The 23,571-nt window shown below is 43.1% G+C and overlaps 2 protein-coding genes and 1 long non-coding RNA gene across 5 annotated transcripts in view; 1 reads left to right on the top strand and 2 right to left on the bottom strand.

Moving 5' to 3' along the window:
- hoxc4a (homeobox C4a) overlaps positions 1 to 3,282 on the bottom strand; it is a 51,990-nt gene extending 48,708 nt beyond the window's left edge. The window contains exons 1-2 of one of the 2 annotated variants that reach the window (XM_088915527.1): positions 3,137 to 3,282; positions 2,807 to 2,907 (exon numbers count right to left, since the gene is read on the bottom strand). The gene's annotated coding sequence lies outside the window, so the exon portion shown is untranslated. Of the gene's footprint in view, positions 1 to 2,806; positions 2,939 to 3,136 lie in introns of those variants that run through there. The other variant, XM_088915522.1, reaches the window with a different exon arrangement.
- A 10,841-nt stretch (positions 3,283 to 14,123) lies between these two features.
- On the bottom strand, positions 14,124 to 17,568 carry hoxc8a (homeobox C8a). Of its 2 annotated transcripts, none has more exons than XM_088915547.1 (2): positions 17,075 to 17,568; positions 14,124 to 14,716 (listed from the first exon to the last, which is right to left on the bottom strand). In XM_088915547.1, the coding sequence occupies exons 1-2, from the start codon at positions 17,412 to 17,414 to the stop codon at positions 14,415 to 14,417; spliced, it is 642 nt and encodes a 213-aa protein (XP_088771673.1). In that variant the 5' UTR covers positions 17,415 to 17,568; the 3' UTR covers positions 14,124 to 14,414. The 2 variants fall into 2 exon arrangements, with proteins under 2 accessions (XP_088771673.1, XP_088771665.1); XM_088915539.1 differs by having other exon boundaries at positions 16,979 to 17,568.
- Positions 16,497 to 20,504, top strand: LOC148841434 (uncharacterized). Its single transcript, XR_016091042.1, has 2 exons — positions 16,497 to 16,591; positions 19,241 to 20,504. It is a non-coding gene; the product is annotated as an uncharacterized LOC148841434 (long non-coding RNA).
- Positions 20,505 to 23,571: the final 3,067 nt, after the last annotated feature.

The following is a 23,571-nucleotide window of genomic DNA, read 5'->3' on the forward strand; positions in this document are numbered from 1 at the left end:
AGCACACGCCTTCTATAAAAGACCCAGACTGTTTCACAATATTGAAGAGCGACCTGTTTTAACTGTTCTTCATTTTTCGTTTCAGAATGATAGACACAGCGATAGATGTCCATACAGCAACTTAATCATTTCTAATGGTTAAACTGTATTTTTCTGAAGTGGGGTTTTGGAACGATGCCCTCCACCCCTCAAATAACAATAAGGAAGTAATTGAATATATTCAGTTTATCTTTGTGTACAAATGCTTCGCACAAAATCTGGTTGGAAAAGGGCGAGCTGTGTGTGGGGGAAGTACTTCCATTTCTTACATGAGATTTAGAAAGACATCGAAAATGATCAAATAATGAAGTCCGGTGACTACAGAGCCTCCTACGTACACCAAGCTGAGAATGACTCGTTTAAAACAGGACATATCGACTGGTTTCGGAATTATTCTCACTCCTCTGCACCACAGGAAAATGTCATAACACCCCCCCCAGCCCAAACTATCTCTGCAATATTAAACTGAGAGTCCTGGGACTGCTGGCCCATAAAACCAAGAAATATTTCAGATTTGTCGTTGAGAGCGACGCTACCGGTTCATTTCCACAGCTGTCTGCCTTTTAACGACAATCGTCCTATTCACACTCTGCGCTGCTCCGGACCTCCAATATTCTGAATGTTCGACTCAAACGACGCAAGAAATGTAATAAGTGTAAAATGACAACTTCACCGCGCTCATCCCGTGTGCATTATAAAACCAGTTCAGGACAGCATGGCATGTCTCCACAAATACATATTAAAATGAAAAATGTTCGCGTATTCCGAACATAATAATAATACGTTTTTCAGCACAAAAGAGTGCAAACTATCAAAAGCATCGACACTACTCCTGTATTTATATTACAGACACACACTGAAGAAAAATTATGAACGTGAAACACTGTTAAAGAACCAAACTCTGACGTGCTTCTTTTCTTTTAAAATTGTGCATGAAGGCCACACAAGCATGTCGTGTCTTCAACGTGGTACGTTTTAGAAAAAAAACGTACGTTTACGATACGTTTTAGAAAAAAATATTTGTACAGCATATTATCACAGCGAACACTTGTGTTTTCATTTCAAAAGATAAACAGATATTTCGATGCATTTTATGAAAAAAAAATAACTAAACCTCTTTTACAACGAAAACATTCAGAGCAATTAGACCACGGATCTTTAATTCAGACAACACAGTTCCATAGCGCATTTTCCATGCCAAATAATTATTCCCCTTTACTGTCGTGAAACCTATTCTTTTAATAATTCCGCAAAAGCATGAATAAATGGTTATTTTTACTACAGTATTTTGTTTGAATCCAACACAAAATATTTCAGAAATCACCTCTGTTGATTGATAGTTAAACGTAATATTGCGATACGTGTCTAGTAGGGCTAGGCCTCTCTGTGGCACGCCGAAATTAGACTCTGAATTAAGAGCTCTGAATTTAGTCACTCAAATCGACACAGATACCGTAACACAGTTGTCTGGCAACATTACTTACACAATATAAACTTACAGACCGCGCATTCCAAATACAAGCATTTCTCTCCCACATTTTACACAGAATTCCCGACCTAGTCTTCGGGTTGACTATGTGACGGATAGCCAGATGTCCACTTTAATCGCCTAAAAGCAGCGTTGGAATGTTTTCCGTATTTTTCACAGGACATAAAAATGACTCCAACATTCCTCCCTCCCCAGACATCACGGGAAAGCGAACCGAGTGGAGCTCGCTCGGTTTCCCCGCTCGCTGGGTCACCTTTCAGGAATTAATGCGTCCCGGCCCTCGCCAGAACAGAGGGGGGGATCAGGCTGGGGGAGAGACCGTGTTCAAGCCTCCAAAACAGCGAGCTGTTTAATAGATTCCCCGCAAACTCTGGCCGAGCCGGCTTCAGGATTAACAGTATCGATCGGCCATAAACACCCAGAACACTTGGCACACCAATTACCGCTAATGAAGCAACAGTGTCATAAAGCTGCAAGGGAAAAAAAAAGTGCAAAGATAGCCACTACTGCTCGCGCTGACCCCCCATTTGCAAGTGCTTGTTGTACCGAAAGAGATATAACAATAATTAATATAAGAGAGGGAGGTACTCTCCAATCGTAGCAAGAAAGTCTCAGTCGAGCTGTACGTGTAGGCAGTGTATGTGAGTATTGTAATTTAATGTGCATGTTAACTAAGCGCAAATTATGAAGTGTGGCAGGTCAGTAGCGCACATCGAAGACACCAGCGAACAAATGTGTGGAAATAAAAGACTGTCAGCGCTTGTCTAGCCCTTTATTGGTCTTTACAGGGTCTTTTCTGCATTGCTTCCTGTTGGCCAGCGCCGGCCCCGTACACTCCACACTAAAACCCCTTTGATGCTGGCCTGCAGGCTGGCCGGACCCGGCGCTCTGCTATCTGCTAATTATCGCGCTGACATTTGCTACCAAACCAGCGAAACGCCCGGAGGACACCGCGCGGGGTTCGACCAATAAAGTCAGTCCGAGGGAAAGGGGCAAGACGTGGAGGGGCGAGCGAAAGTCAACACGCAAAAGTGAAAAAAAAAGGACACGGAATGCAAAGGAGAAACTCGCATATCTACAAAATACGAGTAAGACCACATATGCTCTGTGGCACAGACCCCGTCAGCGGTATTGCCATGTTACACACACCATTTTTGTGGCTTCGTCATTCCTTCAATACAGGAAAAAAAAACGTTGCATCATTACCCGAGCTCCCATGGATACGGGCCATTAGATAAACATTTAAACCAATAAGGAACGCTGAAATTTCCAACTTACCCCCGGTCTTTCGGCAACTCGAGTGACGCGCGCTTGGAGGTCCGGAGACGAGGGCGGGAGGCGAAGCCGAGGTGAGCGAACCGCCGACTACAAAACATCCCCTTATCGTCCGAGACGATCGCATCGTGCAAGAAGAAAAATGTGCGAAAAAAAGAAGGTATTTACAACCCGCTGTTGCTCTGATCTCTCCCAGTCCTCAGCAGAACAAAAAAAGCGCTCAGCTGTTTCGCCTCTAGGGGCCGGAGGGAGAGAGAGAGAGAGAGGGGAGGCGACTGGATTAAAGTCATTACGAGCAGACAGGAAGGCCGGTGGAGCTGAAACTACACCTACCCCTGGAGGCTCCGCAGCACGGAAGAATACGTTCGTTTGGTTTTAAAAAAAAATAAATAAACGTGTTCCCTTTCGAAAATAAAAGGAGGGTCTTTTTGGGCGAACCCGTTGTCGCTGACACCGGTTGGACTGCCGCGGAGGACGGAGCGTGCGATCCGGGATAAAGACAACACAATAAAGTTCACGTTCACGGAGAGGGGCCCACGTGACCCGCCGCAGCCAATCTCGGCCCCGCTCCAGTCGTAAACTTTTATTACTTAGCAGTAAATTTTCTCCCAAACAACCAAGAATGCGCTGCGCTTCTCTCTCTCTCTCTCTCTTTGCCCTCGCTCTCTTTCTATGCCTCTTTCAGTGAACACATGACAACCCCCCCCCCCCAAAAAAAAACCCAACATGTCCACCCCATCCCTGAAAATGTAAATTTGTTTGTTTATCGGATGACCTGGCCTGGATATGTATTCACAATTTATTCAGAACCACTTTATTTATCCCTAGGTGCAAATCAATACCTTTAAATCCTTAAATAAGAGAGTGCAAATTCAATTAAAACAAGAATTTGCATCACCATTTTAGCATCTCTTAAGTCTAATTGAACGGAAAATCTGTTTGAATTAAAATCTGTTAGTAATTGGATGCAATGATCTGAAGGATTAGCTTTGCGCTTTTCCTAAGCAGAGAGTCTGTCTCCCTGCAGGTAGTGGACTCCCATCGCGATGAAATTCATCCTGATACCGCGGACTGGGCCGGGTCTCCACGCGCAGACCCGAACGGGACGGTCCTGCCACCCGCGATATGCACAGGAGAGCCTGTCCAAAAAAGGACACGGCACGGCTTCCCGGCACCCCGGCCTTCCCTGTCACACGCGGGAGGGAGGAAGTTCACACCACAAGCCCGGCTAGAAAGTGTTCAAAAGAGGGCAGCACAATTTTAGAGTAACATCAACAAACAGGACCGCAGTGTCTCCTTTTCAGCACATAACGTCGGTTTAGTAAGCTTAAGGAAATGCAGTTGTGTCGATATTTGCAGATTCAATTTCAAACTTTTTTTTATACTAAAACACCAGATTCTTTCTTATTGCCACCATCGGGGGGTCGGATAGTGTGAGCAGCACAGTAATATTCAACCAGCACTATTTTTCCTTTTTGAGGAAATTCGAATCCTTCAGGCGTTTCTATTTAACTCCACAGGATACGGGCCTTCTAGAATACAGCGTCATCGCCGGAGACTCGGGTTCGCTGTCCACGCGTACTTCAAATACTTGTAGCAGAAGAGTCCGATGCAAATATTCCAAATGCTATTTGAAATAAATAACTAATGCTCACGAAATGCACCGGAAATGCACCAATGACGTTTCACTGTCACAAGAGACATTTTTATACCAAGTCTAATATGTAGGCCTAGACATATTTTATTATGAATTAATACGATGTTCTAGATAGGTTTGAACATAATTCACCGTGATATGCTTATGTCTGTGTTCATTATTTACATTACACAATCGTACTTATAAGTTACCATGAGCAATATATACATATATATTTTCGTAACCTTTAAAGTTATTGTGTTATGTTTATAATTTAAAAGCCGAATTATACAAGTCTGCTTTGGTTGGAATCATGTATCAACTGAAATGCTAGGATCAGTAACAAAATAAAGCTGAAAACTGTATGATTTTGTAGGCATTTGATTTTTATGATTCTTTAAAGTGGGTCTTATCTGTAAATGGTTATGAAGATTTTCTTAGTTCCTAATAGAAATCTGGAGACGCGTTTGACGGTAAATTAAAATTGATCAGCTGCGTTAAAATGCGTTGGCTTAGTAAATGCTCACGAAACGGCAGTTCGAGTGCTAAGTGTATCGAAACAGGAATTCAGATTGCAATTCCATGTAAGATTACAGTGGATAACTCTTCCAGTGCCTTCTGTGCAAATATGGCAACAGGATCACACTGTTATAGGAAAAGGAAAGCCTGAAAAACTAAAAAAATAAAATACGGGAAAAAAATAAATTGCTTTACAAAGACTCACACACTGATACACGTATTGATATATATATATAAACAATTATTTTAAATGCACACAGAGTGTACAGATTCACGTAAACAAGTTTTCCCATTATTAAACATTAATGTCCGAACCAAAACAAACACACAAAGGATAAACTTCAACAGAAGCCGAATTACGATAGTCAGTACGATTCGACGGGATACCTTTAAATCTAAGACATTTGATATTCAGACTTGGACACCAGTGTAACGTTTACTTGAAAATGATCCATTTATCCAGTTGAATGTATAAAATCCACGTATTAACAAAATTCACATGTAACTCGTGTTAATGTCCGGAGAACGAGCTTTCGCTGTTCTCCGTTAAATTGTAAGTTGTGTGTGTGTGTGCTTGAATAAACATCCCGCTTGTCCTATATGATGCACATGTCAGTTTTTTTCTGATGGTCTTGATGTACAATAAACCCAAACCATCGGGTGACAAACACGCTAGATTATAGAACATATACGCGTCTTTAAAAACGTTTCTACGCTTAGACTGCTGTGAGTTAACTGTTCCTAAAATTAATCAAAACTGAATTTATGTTCGTCTCCAAAGAGTGTTTTATATTGCAATATTCTACCGAGAAAAAAAATGATATATGAGCCTATGAAGATGCGTGTGTATATTTAACCTTTCGCGTACAACTGCAAAAAAAAACAAACATCATGTTACACTTTTTGTACACTGCAGTCCAATCTTATCTTCAACACATATATGCTGATGTACAACACAGCGGTATTATATATAAGAAACACATGTTCTGATTATTTTACCTAGATATCGCCACTAAACTAAGTTGGACTAAGGACTAAGAAACATCCTTGATAACAAGCAGCATTTCCGTTTGCATTGTACGACCGTGTACAGTTATCTGAAGGTTTACAATTTACATACGTGCACGGAGGACGCTGTAGCCACTGCTATGTGACACGAGTGGTCTGTTTTGCTTCCTCGAGCGGTTTTCGGATTTGAATATTCCTCTCTAAGGACACTGCGCTCATCCATCGACAGGAAGAAGAAAGAAGGGATTCGTCAGAGTAGAAAGATGTACAGTAGGCTCTGCGTGCAGAAGGCATTCACAAATCTTTCACGAGTCCATAAGTTCTACCTGCTAGTATGCATGTTTCAAAACGCAACAAACAGGAAATACATACGCTAGGGCAGACGGCGGCCTGTCCTTACAGGTTGCTGAATGGCCTGTGGAGAGAAATGGAGCTCAATGTACAATAAAAAAAAAAAGATCAGTCACACCGGATACGAGCACACCGCCGGCTTTACAAACCTCCAATAAAGTTTACTGCAGGTAGTTAGACATGATTGGGGAGCCGGGCTTCCTAACAGCAATATAACAGACAATGGGCAGCGCGAGGCGGACAATGCTCGCGGACAGTTGTCACTGCAGAACCTTCCGGGGAGACGCAGTCTTGCGCTCGGTGTTTCCGAATTACAGATCATCCGTGTTTCCAATAAACCATTATCTCTGGCTCGCCATTCACTTCAAAAGAGAGACTGTAGTACACATATTGAGGGGGAAAAAACTAGCTTTTGGACCGCAGAAATTCCAGTCACTTTTCTCCTTTTTTTTAAAGTAGGTAGGTGGAATATACTATTTAAATATACCCCTTATGTTGTATATTGTTATAGTTCTGGTTACAGACTGTTGTTTTTAAATGCGTTTAAATGTTACGTTTTTAAGTGCTGGTATTTGTACTTATATCTGAATCCAAATTCCCAGATTTTGTCTAGACATTCTACTGAATCGCACGATTTAGCGTCGCGGTGATCCGATTGCAAAAGTACTAACGTCTGAACTTCAGAAATAAACCTGAAATAAAAAAAAGAAAATATAACCATATATGGAATGACAGACCAAATCTAAGTGATATTAAATCATGCTCTTTCTGAGATGTCAATATTTGATCATAAAATCGTGCAGCGGGAAATAAATATGAAAATTCTCAAAATAGCATATTTGTTTTTTTTAACTGACAATATTAAAATTACAAGTAACAAATTATGAGAACTGAAATACTGAAAACACGCCGAAGCATGATTCAATCTACACATTTAAAATTGCATTTGAAAGTGTCAATGTCCGTTAAATGCCAATGAATTTTTATGCGAGTTTTTAAATTTCGAAATTTAAAAAGTCTTCAGTATAAACGTAGGGTATCTATAGATGACATACAGGCTGTATACGAGCAGTTATAATGCAATTATATACATTCTCGTAGGTTAACATTTATTTACTTATTTGTGATTATTATATATTTATATGTAATAGGTGTATACATACTATGTGTATAGTACATATAATGTATAGTATAATTGGACATCTAGTTATGTCTCGAATAGGAATTTAGGTCCTTCTGTATCTATTTGCACAGGAGAATGCTGTGTTTGCATTCGGATAAGAAGGAAATATTTAATATTTATATAAGTAAATATTTTAAGGAACCCGAGTGTTCGATGGAAAAACGCGAATTGCTTGTTTTTTCTACACGGTCGCCGACTGTCTTAGATTTGACTAAAGTGCTCGTTTGCATTTAGTTCAGTTCGTGTTCTGAACGTATTTTTAATGCTGTTTTTTTCCCCCAGCTTGGTTTGTGTTGTTTCTGAAACACAAGAATGAATGCACTGTTTGCTACGCGCCTACGAATTATGAAAGTGCATATAGTACGTAACATTATTATAACTATTACATATAAGTATATAGTTCAGGTGGGTAGCTGCGTCAGCATGCCTAGGCTGCAAAGGAACAAGTAATAGGTTTATTCCATGCTGAAAAGAGAAGAAAGAGAACACAACGTTTCGGCAGTGGAGCCTCCTCGGACGAAACGTTGTGTTTTTTCTTCTCTTTTCAGAATGGAATAAACCTATTACTTGTTCCCATATAAGTATATATATAAATATAATTTATGTAATATCTAAGATAATTTTAGTATAATAGTTTTACCTTATACATCACATAAACAATGTGTAATTTTACAACGGATACAAAACCGTTCTGGACGTAAAATGCAAACTATGAAAAACTGTGACAGTGTTTTTGAAATCACTTTTCAGGACTTAACTCGTTTAGGGGTTATTTTCTTCGAACAAAGTGACAACTTTAATTTACTTTGTGAATATATGTGCGGTTGTGCGGCTTTGATATTTCTATTTTTTTGCAGTGCATGCATATATTATAAACCCCAGAATTTTCATGAATGATAATAATCATTATAATCAGCAATCAACCAGAACAAATGATTTAGGAAAATTAAGAACCTACAATACAATATTTTATTGTATCAGATACTATGGTGCGAAAGTGTGAGGAATAGGGGTTTTTAGAGTCGTTCTGACAGGTGACAGAAGCGGTGGGACCGTTCTGTATCTGTTCGTATATTTTAACTATAAGTTGATCGAATTACAGTTAAAGTACACGGGGGCCACCAATCTGCATTTCTGAATCTTCTGTAGAATATAATATTTTCGTTTGATGAGGCCATGGTTACAACTACAGTTTTTTTTAATACCGATATTATATTGTGCATTCTAAGACTGTAAATAATGACAGGAATCAACCACAGTGAACGTGTCTAAATGCGAGGCTACTAATCGCCTTAAGGAAGCCAGGTGCGCTCTGTTTTACAGTCACGAAATTATGAACTTAGTTATTGTTATTGGCCTGTATTTCCGGGCTTTGCCATTGTGTTCTGTTTCGGGTGATGGGCGGTATAAAGTTGACAGCAACCAGTCACCAAAAATGGTTCTGAAGGCGAACTTTTGATGGGATCCAGGACTGATGACGCTTCGATGAGAAAATAAAATGAAATGAAACTGACTAACCCGCCTCCCCGAATTAAAAAAAACTCCTGCACGCAGAGCCTCGTTCCGAATTTTCTGGAAGTGTCTTATTAAGCCGCAAATACTAAATAGACCTGCTGTACCTTATATAGGAAGGAAAGCTCAAAATCCGTGGTTTCAGGACTCTCGAATTCTGGGCGCCTCGCTTTGCCCCTGCGGAACGCATGAGGTCAAATTCATGCAAATCTGCGAGGGTATAATTGACCTTTCAACTTCTCAGGCAGAGAGCCGGTGACGCTGTAAGGTTGAAACAAACGCAGAGCGCGCTCGCCGGAATATGCCTATTTCTCAAGTTCCCACTCTCTGGGTTCACTGCTTCGCTCGCAGATCGATGTCCTCGTCGTCATTCGTCATCGATTGCCCCCGTTTCGATCATGTTGAAGTGGGGTCTTCGTGGGTTTTTTTTTCTGCCACTTAGAAAATCTTGATTTCTGGTGTGTCGTGCAGAAAACCCGAGACGTGTTAATCCTGCGTGTTGATACTTTTGATGCTGAGAAGGACAGAGACCCAATTTAACAACATACCTTTAATGGGGGGGGGGTGAAGGTATATTTGAGTGTCTTCTCGAAATGAAGGTTGCCTGGCAAGCTGAAGGCCAGCTTTCGCTCTCTTCCGTTTCAGAACCGAAGACAAGGCCTTTAGCTCAAGGTCTTAATGAACCTGCCACTGGCTGCTGCAGACCGGGCAGCGCTCCGCCCCGCCCGCAGCCTGTACAGGTAATTTAATAAGGATATCATTAATGCAGGCAAAGCCCTTTGTTTATCCCCTAGTGCTGTGCTACAGGAGGTCTCGACACCGTTTCAAAATAGGAACGGACGGCTCTCTACCCTGCTGCTACCCGGAATGGAGAGAATCCTTGTGCAGGATCATTAGAGATAGGGGAGCATGCACGCAGGTTCGACTAATTGGAGGAAAAGAGTTTTCTCTTGTTAAGAGAGAGCGGGCGGGGCGGGTTACATACATTTTGATCGTTTCAAACGCGGTTTATCGGAGGGAAACCGCAAGCTGCTTTTCACCTTGAACGATTCGGGCCTTAACATGCAATTCAATTATCCCGATTTTTTTGGTGTAACCGTAACATTCTCATAAAGGCTTCGTTAGCAAGTGAACTTCCTTCGACCGGGAGGCCGCGTCCCACAGGCAGCAGCCAAGAAGCGTTTTTTTTTTCCTTTCCTGTGGAAAACGTCGTTCACACAAAAAATAATATTTTAAGGCTTGAAAGAAGCCGCGCGTTCCTGCAGCGCATCTCTGCGACCGTGGGCGCGCGACTGAGGTCACGTGCTACACAAACAGTACAGCAAGACTTTCGTTTTACGGCATTCTGCATTCCAGCTCATTAAAAATCACAGCGGCGCTCCTGCAGCCACAGAAAACTCCAGCTATAATTAGTCATTCAAAGGCACATTCCAAAAAGAACACCGGGTTTCTTTTTGCATTTAAGATCATATAGTTTTTAGGCATTCAACCAGCGCCCTCGAATGATTTATTGTTAACGCAGAGCCTAAAACGTATATATAGATACATGAACAAGAACAAGAGTCAGATCCCAATAAAAGCAAGCTGCTTTATAAATTATAATAACGCCCCGTCCTTCAAAACTTTCATTTTCAATATGGCATATACTGATGAAAGTAAGACTGCGTCAGAATGAACACAAAAGGGTCTACATTCCCTAAATTTGGTGTCAGCACCCTTGTTTATTTCCGGGGGCACTAAAACCCCACAACAGCCGTCGAACAAATGAACAATTAAAGACAGCAGCACCAATACATTCATCCTAAACAGCGACTTTTTGCTTTTCAGTGCGGATTACCTTGTAACTTCTATTCCTTTTTTTCAGCTCAGATAAAGACTCAGTATAACGCAGGGGTGAGCTTTTCAAATCCAAAACCGTTTCTTAACACGTGTGAGTTAAACGAAAAACACTTTATTGTTGTGTTTCGAGTATTTCTTAACTCAAGGATTGCGTTGTTTTCCCTGCTCGAACACGCTTTTGCTATTATTTTAGCCCTTGACGTTTCTGGAGAAAACGGATGCACCCCCATTTCCAACAGCAAACCCCCAGTCACCATCGCTACTCGTATTAAAAAGTATAAATTAAGCCAGTCCCCGCTTCCTGTCACATAATACGCCATTCACGTCTCGAATAAGAGGTAGTTCTTAAAAGGGAGCTAAGGACTGCTTACTGCACTTAACTTTCCTCCGATATATTCATCAACCGTGCAGGCTGTTTGTGTTAAAACTCCTATCCGGTTTCATTTGTCAAAAGCCCGAACTTTCATCCTCGGCTCAGTGCGATAGGCAGGGCACTTCTCCGAGAACCCAGCGATCGCTTATCTCTGCCATCTATATAAACAACCAGGCCGCTTCAGCCCAAATAGCTCGCAGATACCGGCGATTCATCACCGGCCCAAGACTGGAAACGCATTACAGGCCGATGTACTTGGTCGTGAAAAGTCACGGTTAATATTTATATTGTCTGTGAATCATTCTGGGGTTACAGTATTTTTTGGGGGGGGCGCTTGTGTTCCATTGACATTTGACCAGAGACAACCCATTTTAAGTATGAAACTCGTTATAATTGACCTTGACTGATATTTTCGGACGCAGGACGTGGCTTTCATCTGTCTCTCTCTCTCTCCTTTAAATCCTTATTTAGATTAAAGATCTTATTTAAAAGCCGGGATCATGAAAGCAGGAAAGAGTCATTCAACCCCAGATTTCTGAGCTGTTTAACAATGAGGTACAGTAGAGGGGTTCGGGCTGGTCGATCCCACGTGCCGGAAGGCGAGTGAAGGTCCCCCGTTTCTCAGAATAAACCACCAATAGTTTTTTTTTCCACGTTTGATATACCTGTGCACGAATGCTGGGATGGGACGGGGGTGGGATTGGGGTGGAAATGAAGTTTAGTTGTGTAGCCGTGTTGGACTCTACGTTGTTGTTTTCAAGTGTTGCGGTGACTTATCGACTTCGAACAAATTCGAGAACAGTGTGAAAATCGAGTCGCTACAGGATCCCGTCTATAAAAACAGAGCCAGGTGTGATGGAACCATCAGAACCTTCTTCACGGTGTCACAAAGTTCAGAAACGCGTCAGGACAGTTTTATCTGCCTGAATTCAATAGGACAGCGTGTAAGTTGTATTGCTATATCGTGCTTTATATATTTAAAACCGTGATAATAATGAATGTCCAATGTTGTTCTCAGTAGCTTTCTTCGTGTGTTCTTGGCCTTTAAAAGTAACCAGCACGTCACTTTATGATGCTCCAAAGTTTGCGCGGCACTAGCTGGGCTGTCAATAGACTTGATTGCTACTGAAGACGGAACGCGTGTATCTCTCTCTGTCTTTATCGCTCTCTCTCTGTTCTGTCTGTCCGCCATCTATTAGTCTGTCCTCCTCCACCCGCACATTTATCTGCTTTCTGGAAATAGACTCTCCAAGGCGTGGGGAGAGGAGGAGAAGAGAGTGAGAGAGCGTGGGAGAAGGGAGAGAGAGAGAGAAGGGGAGAGAGATGTGGCTATAAACATCACTAATGAAGATATACTCTGCCTCCATTACCGCGCGGCGCTGACACTCTGAAGGCGCCGTTCATTTTGAGGCGCCCGGCGCTGGCTCGCGAGCGGATGTGCCTTGACGTTGCGAGTCGGCAATGGTCGCAATGGAGCAGTGGAAGCGCGCGGCCGCCCCAGACACACAATCAGCCCCGAGACATCGCTCTTCATTTAAAACGAGTTTATTTACTCAACGCAACACCGATACAGGACAAAAGAGAAAGGCGAGCGAAGGGAAAGTCTTTCTCCAAGTTTGTTTTTTTTTAAACATTCAGGTAGTGAAACACTCCAAACTTTTTTTTTCTTCCAAAAATAACAAAAACAACGAAACGAGCATATCGCAAACAACAATATATACCAAGACATACATAAGATTATACTCAGTGCAATTTAGTTCTAATTCTAAACCATCAGCACGATAAAATCATAATCCTTATAATAATCATAAAACGATTCTAAATATAAACATAGAAATGTGCGTTTATCTAGGCAGTTTAAGTTGTTGGGGAAAAAGTTCTACAGGAAATGAAAGCAGCAACAATCCACAGACAGGCAAATTACACTCCGACTGAAACAGACAACGCACGTTTTCTATTTAGGTAGTGGCGGAAGGTGTATTCATCAAATCTCTGCTACTTGGTAGCTGGCTTTGAGCTCAAAAACTCTCATCATTTTTTTTTCTCACTTTTTTTCCTTTTCTCTCTTTTTTTGTTATTCAAGAAAAAACAGCAACACTGAATTCGTTTTGAAATAACATGAAATCCCTCGGAAGGGTCATTTAAAAAAATATTTCTTTTTTTTATTGCAGTCTCCCTTTGTTTAGGTAGTATCTGAAGGGTTTCACGTGATTGCAGTTCCCTGGTTCATCCTTGAGTGACCATAATAACATTAATACCAAGAAATATTGTCAGAACACCCCCCCCTCCCCCCAATTCTCTCCGCCCTGCCACCCCTCTGCTCACCCATATAATAAAATAACAAGTACGATAATACTTCAGCAAACGAATGCCTGCAACCGTAGGAAATAAATAGGTACTGTATACTAACTAGCTTGTGTCACGTTTAATACTGGCGCAGCGGCACAAAATACAGACTGAGGCCTCCAAGTGAGACTTCAATAGACGATAGAGACTAGTGTTCTGGTGAATCTGTGACTAGCCGGCAAAGGCGGTTTTAAATTCTCATCTTGAGTCAGTCTGGGCTTCTCCTGCGCTATTCTGGCCTGTGAAGTATGAAGTAGTTAGAAAGTCCTGTCCGTGTCCTCTTTTGGAGTCCGGTGTAGACCTCTGTGATTCGCACCTAGACATGGAAACATAGGCTTATATATATATCCGCTTTGCTCCTGTTAGTGTTTTAAATCATATTTGAGGTCTACATTTATTTTTTTTAAAGAAAAAAAAATATGTTTCTCAAGTAATTTGAAATTCATGCTATTTTTGTCGGTGTTGATTAAAAAAAAAACTCCCTGACTATTTCGGAAGCACCTTATTTCCAGATCCTCGAGATTTTAATTTCCCTACCCCCCCCCCCCCCCCCCCCGAGAAAGGACACATCTGTAATGCGCTGGAGATCGTGTCGGGTCCAGTCACTCAGTCCGGGCCCGTTCGTACGCTTTTCAGTCAAAAGACACTCCGCATCTTCCGTCGTCAGGGGGAAATGTGTTTTGACAGCGATGGCCGTGGGATTCTCTTCACATGTTGACTCAATAACAAAAACGATGGTCATAAAAGTTTAGCGCTTTCTCTCTCCTCTTCCCGCCTCACCCCCCCTCTCCGTCTCTCTTCCTTTTTTTTAAGCAATATAACCATAAAAGAGGAGGTCGCACAATCACTCCTTGGCCTCCTCTTTCTGTTCCGTGTCCTTCTCCTCTCTGTCGCCGTCTTCGTTGCCGTCTTCCTCGGCCTCGGCTTCTCCCCTCTGGCCCGGGAACTTGTCCTTATTGTTCTCTTTTTTCCACTTCATCCGCCGGTTCTGGAACCAGATCTTCACCTGGCGCTCCGTCAGTCCGAGCGCGTGCGACACCTCGATCCGGCGCTTCCGCGTCAGGTACGGGTTGAACAGAAACTCCTTCTCCAGCTCCAGCGTCTGGTACCGGCTGTAGGTCTGTCTGCCGCTGCGCCTGCCCGGAGCTGCGACAAGAGAGAACCATAGAGGCAGAGTAGTGCCGAGTTTACGGAAAGTGCACCAGCTAAAAGAGAGAGGTGGGGGGGGAGAAGAGAAAAGCTATCCACTTTTTCCACACAAAAAAAACCCCCAACAACGACGCGCATACCACATGGACGAGAAGGCCCGGAAAAGGAGAAAGAAAGAAAAAAAAACACAGGAGAATGAGCATTGATCGAGTCAGGTTTGAAGTTTTAAATTTCTGAAATGAAACGTGCGCATGTTTGAGACCTGCCGTCCCGCACCCAGACTCTCCCAGATGAAGTCCGGCTCTTGCATTTTTATTTTTTAAAAATTCTGAGCATTTCTGGTCTTGAAAAATAGTGTCCTGGTGGTTAAAAGCGAATGTCCCCGTTGCCCTTTGAAGTGTCTTACTCGACTTGCATCGAGACCCGCGAGTTAATGCTAGCGTCTGACCTGGAAGGGTCGTGTTTTTGGGAGAGCACAGGAAGTACGTGATGAGAGGAAAAATCATTCATGCTTTTCATTAGTTCGTTATGTGGCTACTCATACATGTATTTGTCCAAGGCCTCAAGAACAAGCGCCCACGTTTTTCTAGTAAAGGACTGGATGAACGTTACAGGCTGCGATTTAAACTGTCTTACGTAGGTAGCTGGATGAATGAGATTTTATTTACTGGCCTAAGGAGAACTCGTAAAATATTTTATTACAGGATAAAAAAAAACCAAGTTAATGTCTCTTTTATGAGATCAAAACTCTTCCAACAGAGGCAGCTCGTTATGTCAGCGGAGCTGCGCTGTGCAGGGGGCCGGAGTGCCGGCGCTTCTAACGCGGTTCAGAGGGTTATTGTTTTGGCCAGCTTTACGTTCAAGAGTGCATCGCAGGCTTCGACAAACATAAACACGACAATTTATGTACCCTACAGTTCAATTCGCTACACAAAAAAATGTCCTCATTACAGTTTTAATGAAGGGCAATAAATCTCGGCAATCGTATAATCTCGGGTCGTAACACAGCGAGACTTCAGTGATTGCAAAACTGTGCGCGGTCAAAGATTTTTAATGGAGGTTTTCGCGTTCGTACTACTTAAGGGAATACGTCTCATTGTGCTATTTGAAGTTCTTTCCAGTGCCAGATTAAGCGCAAGGGAAGCTCTGGGGGAACCGGATTTCATAGCGACCCCACTATTAACTGGGACGGCTGTAAATGCAAAAGCAAATCTGAAAAAAAATAAAAATAATTAGAACTGGATTTTGGGCTCCCAGCTTTCAAACGGAGCAAGTGTAGCTCGTGCTGATTTAAAGTTTTAAATTGCACGCGATCGGAGCTCGACGGAAATAGTTACGGTTTATTGGTTTATTGGTATCGGTTTGTCGTTTGTTATTACCGCGGCCCTAAAGTTGCGGCTGTGGCTATCGACATATCTTTGTTTTGTTTTGTTTTTTGCACGTGTGGCATGTTGTGCACTAGAAACGTGTGTTGATGTGTGCATCGCTGGGGAGATCTATAGTTCCAGCCCAGTGCTGTTACACCGACCCCTCTAAACCTCAACAGTCATCACAATAAAAGAACGCGACTTTTACCCCACGCAAGAATTATAAATCTCCTGTCACTGATGCGATCTTCAACCCCGAGGGAGAAGATGAGAGGTGAGGGCACACAATTCCGAGGATCCCCTCTTTCGGCTTCCTGACTACCTGTACGGTCAGTGTCTCCCCCAGTTCCAGCCCTGGTCAACAGACTGTTATTCGTCTCTTCATTATTTTTTGTTTCTATTTATGTTGCAGGGCAAACGACGCGAGTGACCGTTCCTGACCCACGAAAGTCGCCAGCTTTCTTCCACATTTCCAGATTTGAAATCCCCAACTTGACGGCGGGGGGTGCGTATGCCTTTTCGTTTGTGTTTTTATTTTTTGGTGGAGAAGTCTTGAAGGAGAGGCGAAGTAAAGAACTGCCTTTTCCAGTCATTGTTTTAAGTCAAACGATTCCTGGTTGGGTTCACCTAACGTCCATGAACGAGTTTTAATGAAAAAAAAAAGCATACAACGCAGAGGACAAAATAAAAAAACCCAACCACCCTAGCTTTCTTTACTTTGCTTCATCTTAAAAGACGCAGAGAGGATGGATTGCAAAATAATGAGAAACTAAGGCTTCATGAAGGAAGTTTAACGAAGACCCTGCTTAGAAACACACACACACACAGTCAACCTCTGTCATATCGGCTCACAAGTCACACAGCACAAGTAAAAACACAAAAGGACTCTAACCGTGAGGTCTCATCCAAGGGAACATGAGACTCGGAGACGAATTTTGGTTTAAGTGGCCTTGTCCGTCGCCGGAGTTAGCGCCGTTAGACGACTTACAGTCGGGATACTGCGCTACGCCGGACTCTTGCTGCGAGCAGTACAGCGACTGCCGGGGAAGAGACTCGTAGCCGTAGAATTTCGCGGCGTCCCCGTGGCAGGCGAGCGCGCAGGCATTCTGCTGGTAGCCGGCGTTGGCCATGCCGGACGGGCCGTGCTGGAAGAAGTCCTGGACGGGATGCGACGCGTGCTGGAAGCCCGGCGCCCCGGCTCCGGGTCCGTACACCAGCGTGTGGCTCCGGCTCACGGTCTGTGGGAACCGGCAGTCGTAGTAAGCTGGCTCCAGCGTCTCGCCGGATTTGTATTTGGAGAAGAGAGGGTTCACGAAATAGGAGCTCATCGCTTTCTCACGCAAGAGGCGGAAAACGGGGGTAACGTGCTGGAGAGGTGTAGCCGTTGCCGGGTTGTTTTATTGTCAACGGTGTCGCTTCCTTTAGAGAAAAAAGGTCCCCTTCATTTCTCCCAAATCACCTCGCCGCCACTATTACCAGTGTCTCGGCAACCGGAACCCGAGAAAAAAAAAATCGGCTGCTGCCCCTTTGGACAATCTCTGTCCGCTCTCTCTCTCTCTCTCCACTCGCTCTCTCCTTTCTCTCTCTCTCTCTTTCTCCCGTGTGAGTCTTGCTCTCTCTCAGTCCCCCCTCCCTCACCACCACCGCCACCCCTAGTTTTTTTCTATTTGCAGAGCCTCAAATCCGGCTCACGGCGAGTGCGAATGTACAGGCTACAGCTGAAGCGGACTTAGAACAGTCAGAGCTCGTGAGATAATTTTCTTCTTTCCTATCCCCCCCCCCACCACACACAGCACCACCACCACAACCTTCACAGCCGCCACCCCACTCGACCCTCCCCTCCTCTGAACTCTCTCCTACGTCTACCTTGCACAGCGCAAGCGGTCGATTCTTCACGATTCCGGCTGCTGCGATTACAGTAGAAGACGATTAAAGGGTTTCTTTTTTTTGTGTGTGTGTGTGCATGTATAGATAAATGCACACGTGCGGGGCAAAATAGCTCCAAACACACCTACTGAAAGGAAGGCACGGCCTCTTGAGAGCAAAGGTCACGTGTGAGTGCGTGTGCGAGGGACAGAGAATGATATTGTGAAGGAAAATTAAGAGAAGCGCGCACACACACACACACGTATATATCTATATCAGTATATAAAAAAAAACTAATGCCCCGAGCAGCCATAGTTACACGGTCGTACCCAGAAGAACTAATTGTGTCCATGCTTACTGTCTCAACCCTAAATTAGAGAAAAAAAAATACAAGCATTTCGTAAAGGTGTGTATGTGTATTGGTACACAAGGACACAGGAGCATTGAGATGTTTAGTACACGACCACGCGCCATTGATACCACGCTGTCTACGTCACTCTCAAGGCCCGTGCGACCATTGTTGTCTTACGTTTCCCGGCGCATCTCCAAGACCGGAGTGGAAATGTGGAAATACCTCAAGCCCTCGCACTCCCTGTGCGACGCGCTGAGAAACTGTGCGTCTTATTGGGATTTATAAGGGAATATAAAGTTCAGAGAACTTTGTTCAGGGCTCTAGCTAAAAACACCAGGCAGAGAGTGACGTGTTTTTCATTTTAGCTTGAGCCTCTGGTTTATGCAGGTGTCTGTAAGCAAGCCTACCTCTTTTACACAGGAAAGGAAAACGTAGTGGATTGTTGCTCTTTCAGCACGATTTCGCGGCCTGTTGTATTTGATGCACGCGGGGCCTGCACGGTCTGTGTTTCGCGTTCGAAATTCAGCCCGGGCAGCCTCGCGCGCCCGCAGTTCGGAGAGCTGCTCGTGACCACGAATTCGGAACGTGCCTTTCGGACAGGAGCGTGTCAAAACACCAGAACAGCAACACGGTAAATTTGTTTTCACTGAATTATCGCTTCCTCGACACAGACTGGAGGTAACAGAACTACGTTGGTTGTGTCCAATTCTCATTTATTAATAACTTGTGCTGTATTTGAGCTTGCAGATATTATTTTCACGTACGCATAAATACATTAGACATTTCATTACGTTGCCGAATGAAATGCGGAATAAGATGTTAATACGATCTCTGACCTTTATTCGAGACTCCCTCGTGTAAACCTGTATACATAGCTTTGTGAACCGAAAGAGATGAAATTTGTGGTTTGAATTCCCTTATGTTTTTTTTTTTTAGATCTTTTGAATCAGAGGCAGAACCAACAAGAAAACTTTCAGGAAGGACTCGATCAAACGTCCCAACTCTTGAACTGACAACTTCAGGACTCCACAAGGTTATGATATAACAATGACTTAGAGAATCTCTTCTAGCACATCCAATACGAAACTATAAATAAAATACGACGTGGACTGAAAAAAATGAGTTTTACAGAGGTGCAATGACGAACCTCTCTATCAATTATTCGAAAGTAAATTCGTAGACTGTTTTACAATAGTAAAACATCAATTATCAATTCAGAAAGAAAAAGAATATGATTTAAGGCTAGAAATCATTACACGTTTAGTTTAATCTGAATAATTTTGTTACATATGTCTGTGTTTAATTCCCTTTTGCATTTCTCTGAAATTATTTTTTAAAATATTGATATCGATTCATTATTTTATATGAGCTTAAAAGAAATACCCCTGCAAATATGAATTATAGTTACTGCAAGTGCATATATATGTGAATACTGTATGTGCACACATTTAATATAACGAGTGTCCCTCATTTAAGGAGATTGTTGGCCTCTAACTAAGGAACAGGCTGATGAGGATTAGCGTGCAAAATGAATTCTACACATGCTGGAGTCTTCCAGCCTCGTCGAATCTATTCGTACGCTGTAGTAAATCCGTACGGGGAGTTAATAAAAAAAGTACATTATAAGCCTCATTATTTCAATTGGCACATAAATGTTTATGTAGTGTTTTGTTTCTACGCGTGTTCTGTCACTGGGCCTTAAACTCGCCTCACCACCTCCCTCGCCCGATGCTGTTTTTTTTTTGGGTGTGTGTGTGGATTCATCGTCGAGTTTTACACAGCGTCGTAAAAGCACGAGGAGAAGCCCTGGAACGGAAGAGTTTAACGGCGGAATCCTGCGCTCAAGTTCTGGCACAGCCTCGCGCACAAGGCCCTGCCAGTCGCTGCAAGCGCTTATCCGGGCGGCCGGCACCTGTCCGAAATCCTGCAGATGTATCAGTGTCGCTGTTCTTTATTCAACCGAGAGCAGTCTGTGTGAAAAAGCATGAATTTCTACGTTTTTTTTTCACCTTTTGTAACTCTTCTGTTTATAAAGCGACTGTGCTGTTTTATGTTGGGGTTTTTTTTTCCAAATCGAATTTAGTTCACTTGTTAACAGTTAACAGTGCGTTGTCTTGAACCTACGGAACAATGAATTTTAAGATTTTTTTTATTTTCAGTTTCCTTACTTTAATTAAAAGCTCTTCTTTTCCCTGCGTCTGTGTGTTCTTGTATTCCTGTCTCCTACGAAGGGGTTTCCAACCGTGGACGCAACAAACCACGATTCACACTAAACACAGTTGCTTTCCCAAATACTTAAAAAGTTCAAGACGCGTCCCTGTATCTAGCCTTACTCACGCCACGTCAGGGAACATTACTTATTGTTCTACACGCCGCAGGTAGGGCACGGCACGGCAGCAGTGTTACTGGGCACACCCATTCGTTTACAGGCGTGGACGAATGCAACACGCTCTGTTAAGACCCCTTTAGACTGAAGGTCAGATGTCTTCCAGGATTACATGTACAACCCAAATGGAACTGACAGTTTCCAAAGATTTTCTGCTTTTCACAAACTTATATAAAGGTGTATATAGCAGGAACTTACCCCTACCATTAGTTCATATGTTTTATCCCATTTGTTACTAAAATAAGTGGTTACCCTAACAAGCCTTTGTTTGAATAGAGCACATATATGTATAAATGTGGGCCCTTCACAGACGCACACACACACACATATACATAAGAAGGGAAAATAAATATACCATGTTCTCTCCAATAAAACTTTTTTTTTCACCCAGACATACCTGCATTTATACGTAGACGTACACTTGATTTAATTTCACCACGAATATGAATTATTAGAGTACAGTTTTGAAAATAATAAAGATATATATATAAGTTCGCTGTTGTGTTGACGAGCAGTACAGAAATTAGTATTAGAACCTTAGACCTAAACTGAAATTAGGCTGCTATTTTAGTGTATCTTTTGTTACATTTTCTGTGGAGGTTGGTTCATGAGCTGACTTTGGGGCGACTTCAGTTTCCAGCTCAAGAAAAGGGGAATAATGAGGAGTGAAGCAGAGTGACGTTATCTTTAGCTGGGCTCAGCCACATCCCTAAAAAAATAACACGAACGAAACACCACATAGGATTTCAGCAAGTGATAATTCATAACCTTAAAAAGTCTGTTTCAACCTTAATGTTCTGCGGCGCTGACTGTTCTTCTCTCTCTTCGTGATTGATATCCTTTCAGTGGGCCTGATCACTGCGGGTCTTCTTCGCCGAAGTGCTTTCCACTCGGAAAAACACCAGATCCAGGGCGGAGAAAGCCCGGAACCCGAGCGAAATATGAAGCAACAGCGACATCTAGTGTTCGTCGAGAGTATTGGAATCGCTTTGCTCTGGCGTGTGTATCAATATCGGTAATAAATATCCTGCGTGGTAAAGACTGAAGCATCTTCCGTTGGTTTTAGCGGTACTCCTGGGTCTGGCCGTGTCTAGAATCCCTATTCTCCTTTTGCATTCCGTGTCGATATTTTCGTGCCAGTCCATATCTTCATCTACGAGCCTCACCTCAATCTCAACAGCGAAACTGCAATGCAACAACACCTTCATCGGGTTTATCTGCAGAAGTTCAGAGCAGTTTAAAGTCTTTCTTTTACAAGACCGTGTCCTGTGCATGTTTTGTGATTGTGTGTGGTGGAGTTGGGGGGGACTAAAACAGTGCAGGCCCACATGAAGGAGGATCTCGGTGCTTTCAAGTTTAGTGCCTTTATCAGTTTTCTGCTCTCTGTTTTTTTCCCCCTGAGGTTAGGAAAGGTCTGATGTTTTGCAGTAGGCATTGACAAAACAGCGCAATAAGCAGGGGCTTTGAAACAGTCGCGCATCAGCGTCCTCTAAAACCATAAAGCAATTTAGTCCAGACGTCTAGCCAGCTCCCTGGGCCTGCTTTGTTCGCCGTCATTCAAGACAAACACCGGCGGCTCAAACAGGGCTGTAAAAAGCCGCATTTTTGTGCTCTGCTGCGGAAATGTCGCAAATGGATTGGGCTCTAAAAATCTCTGCATCCTGCCGGTATTGTTGTGCCCTTACAAAAAGGCAGTTTCGTCCACGCAGCTCCCAGGAAGGAACCGCCCGAGTCTAGCAAGCAATTAAGCAATCAATACAAGAATACCATACAGCATTAAGGTGCATGTACGATACGCTGAAGCGGCTGTACACGGAGACGCACACGAACACGTACGCGTATTGAGAACTGTCCACTAACTGTGTGGAATGATACGAATGTGACCGATATCCTGGGGACGGAGATGGAGAGAGCACACGATATCTAACCCCCTGGTTAGCTGGCAGGCGAGTCGTTTAGCGGGGCAGTATGTGTTGGTGCTGTGTATCGCACGGATATATAAAAAAAACAACAACAACACTTGAGTCCATAAAATCCATGTACTGCTTACCTCTGTAGCAAAGCCATTTAATATTCATTCATAAATAATGCCACTCAGCCCTGCTACGGACAACAGAAAGTAAAATGTCATAAATAATGCAGCCGTGAAAGAAAGGATATCACGGGGTACAGCCGCATCGCAGACGCAAACAAGAGCATGTGTGTGCATGTGTGATTATGTTTATACACCTATCAAAATTACTACTGTCGGGATTAATGTCAGCACATCAATAATATTAGTATTGATGTTTGTGTTGGCATCTGCATCAGAGTTAGTATTATTAAATCAAAACCACTTATTCAACCAGATTCTAAACACCATGTCAATTAGCTCAAGACACCAAGGTAATATTTTTGGTGAGAACAATGTCGGTTCGTGTATATTTATAGGTGCCGTGTGTCGTTGTGTTGCACTAGGCACGAGGCGGGAAGTGAACGCGCGGAGCTGCTGCACCAACAGCGGGACTCGGTGTTGCTGCAATATTGATATTAATGGCAATTCTGTTCTATGCGTTTTATCTTGAGAATTATGGGTCGGGGTGAGGCTGTTTTTCGGTTCCTTGTTTGTGTTCCGTTGGTGACGACTTAAAATCCGTCCTTGGAAGGAAAAAAAAGAAAGAAAGGTTTTGGTTTGAATCATCCTCACCACTCACAAACCCGAGACCCGGGCAGGCGCCGTTCTTCCAGGAGGAATTTTAAAGTAATAACGCACGCAGATTGTTACAGGAAGTAGAAAGAAACTAATAAACACAATCGCCGTGATTACTGAAGACATTATCTCTCAGGCAAGGACGTGTAGCGAGTATGTGTAGCTAAAGATAGGTAGGCAGATGATTAATAA

This window comes from Atractosteus spatula, chromosome 1 (genome assembly GCF_055471065.1).
Source record: "Atractosteus spatula isolate fAtrSpa1 chromosome 1, fAtrSpa1.hap1, whole genome shotgun sequence".
Lineage (NCBI taxonomy): Eukaryota > Metazoa > Chordata > Actinopteri > Semionotiformes > Lepisosteidae > Atractosteus > Atractosteus spatula.

What these genes read in the sequence shown, in the direction of transcription:
- hoxc8a (XM_088915539.1), bottom strand. Translation starts at nt 17,414, where the DNA reads ATGAGCTCCTATTTCGTGAACCCTCTCTTCTCCAAATACAAATCCGGC. An exon ending in CCCTTGGATGAGACCTCACG is followed by an intron (nt 14,717 to 16,978) that starts GTTAGAGTCCTT and finishes CTCTTGTCGCAG; the next exon opens with CTCCGGGCAGGCGCAGCGGC.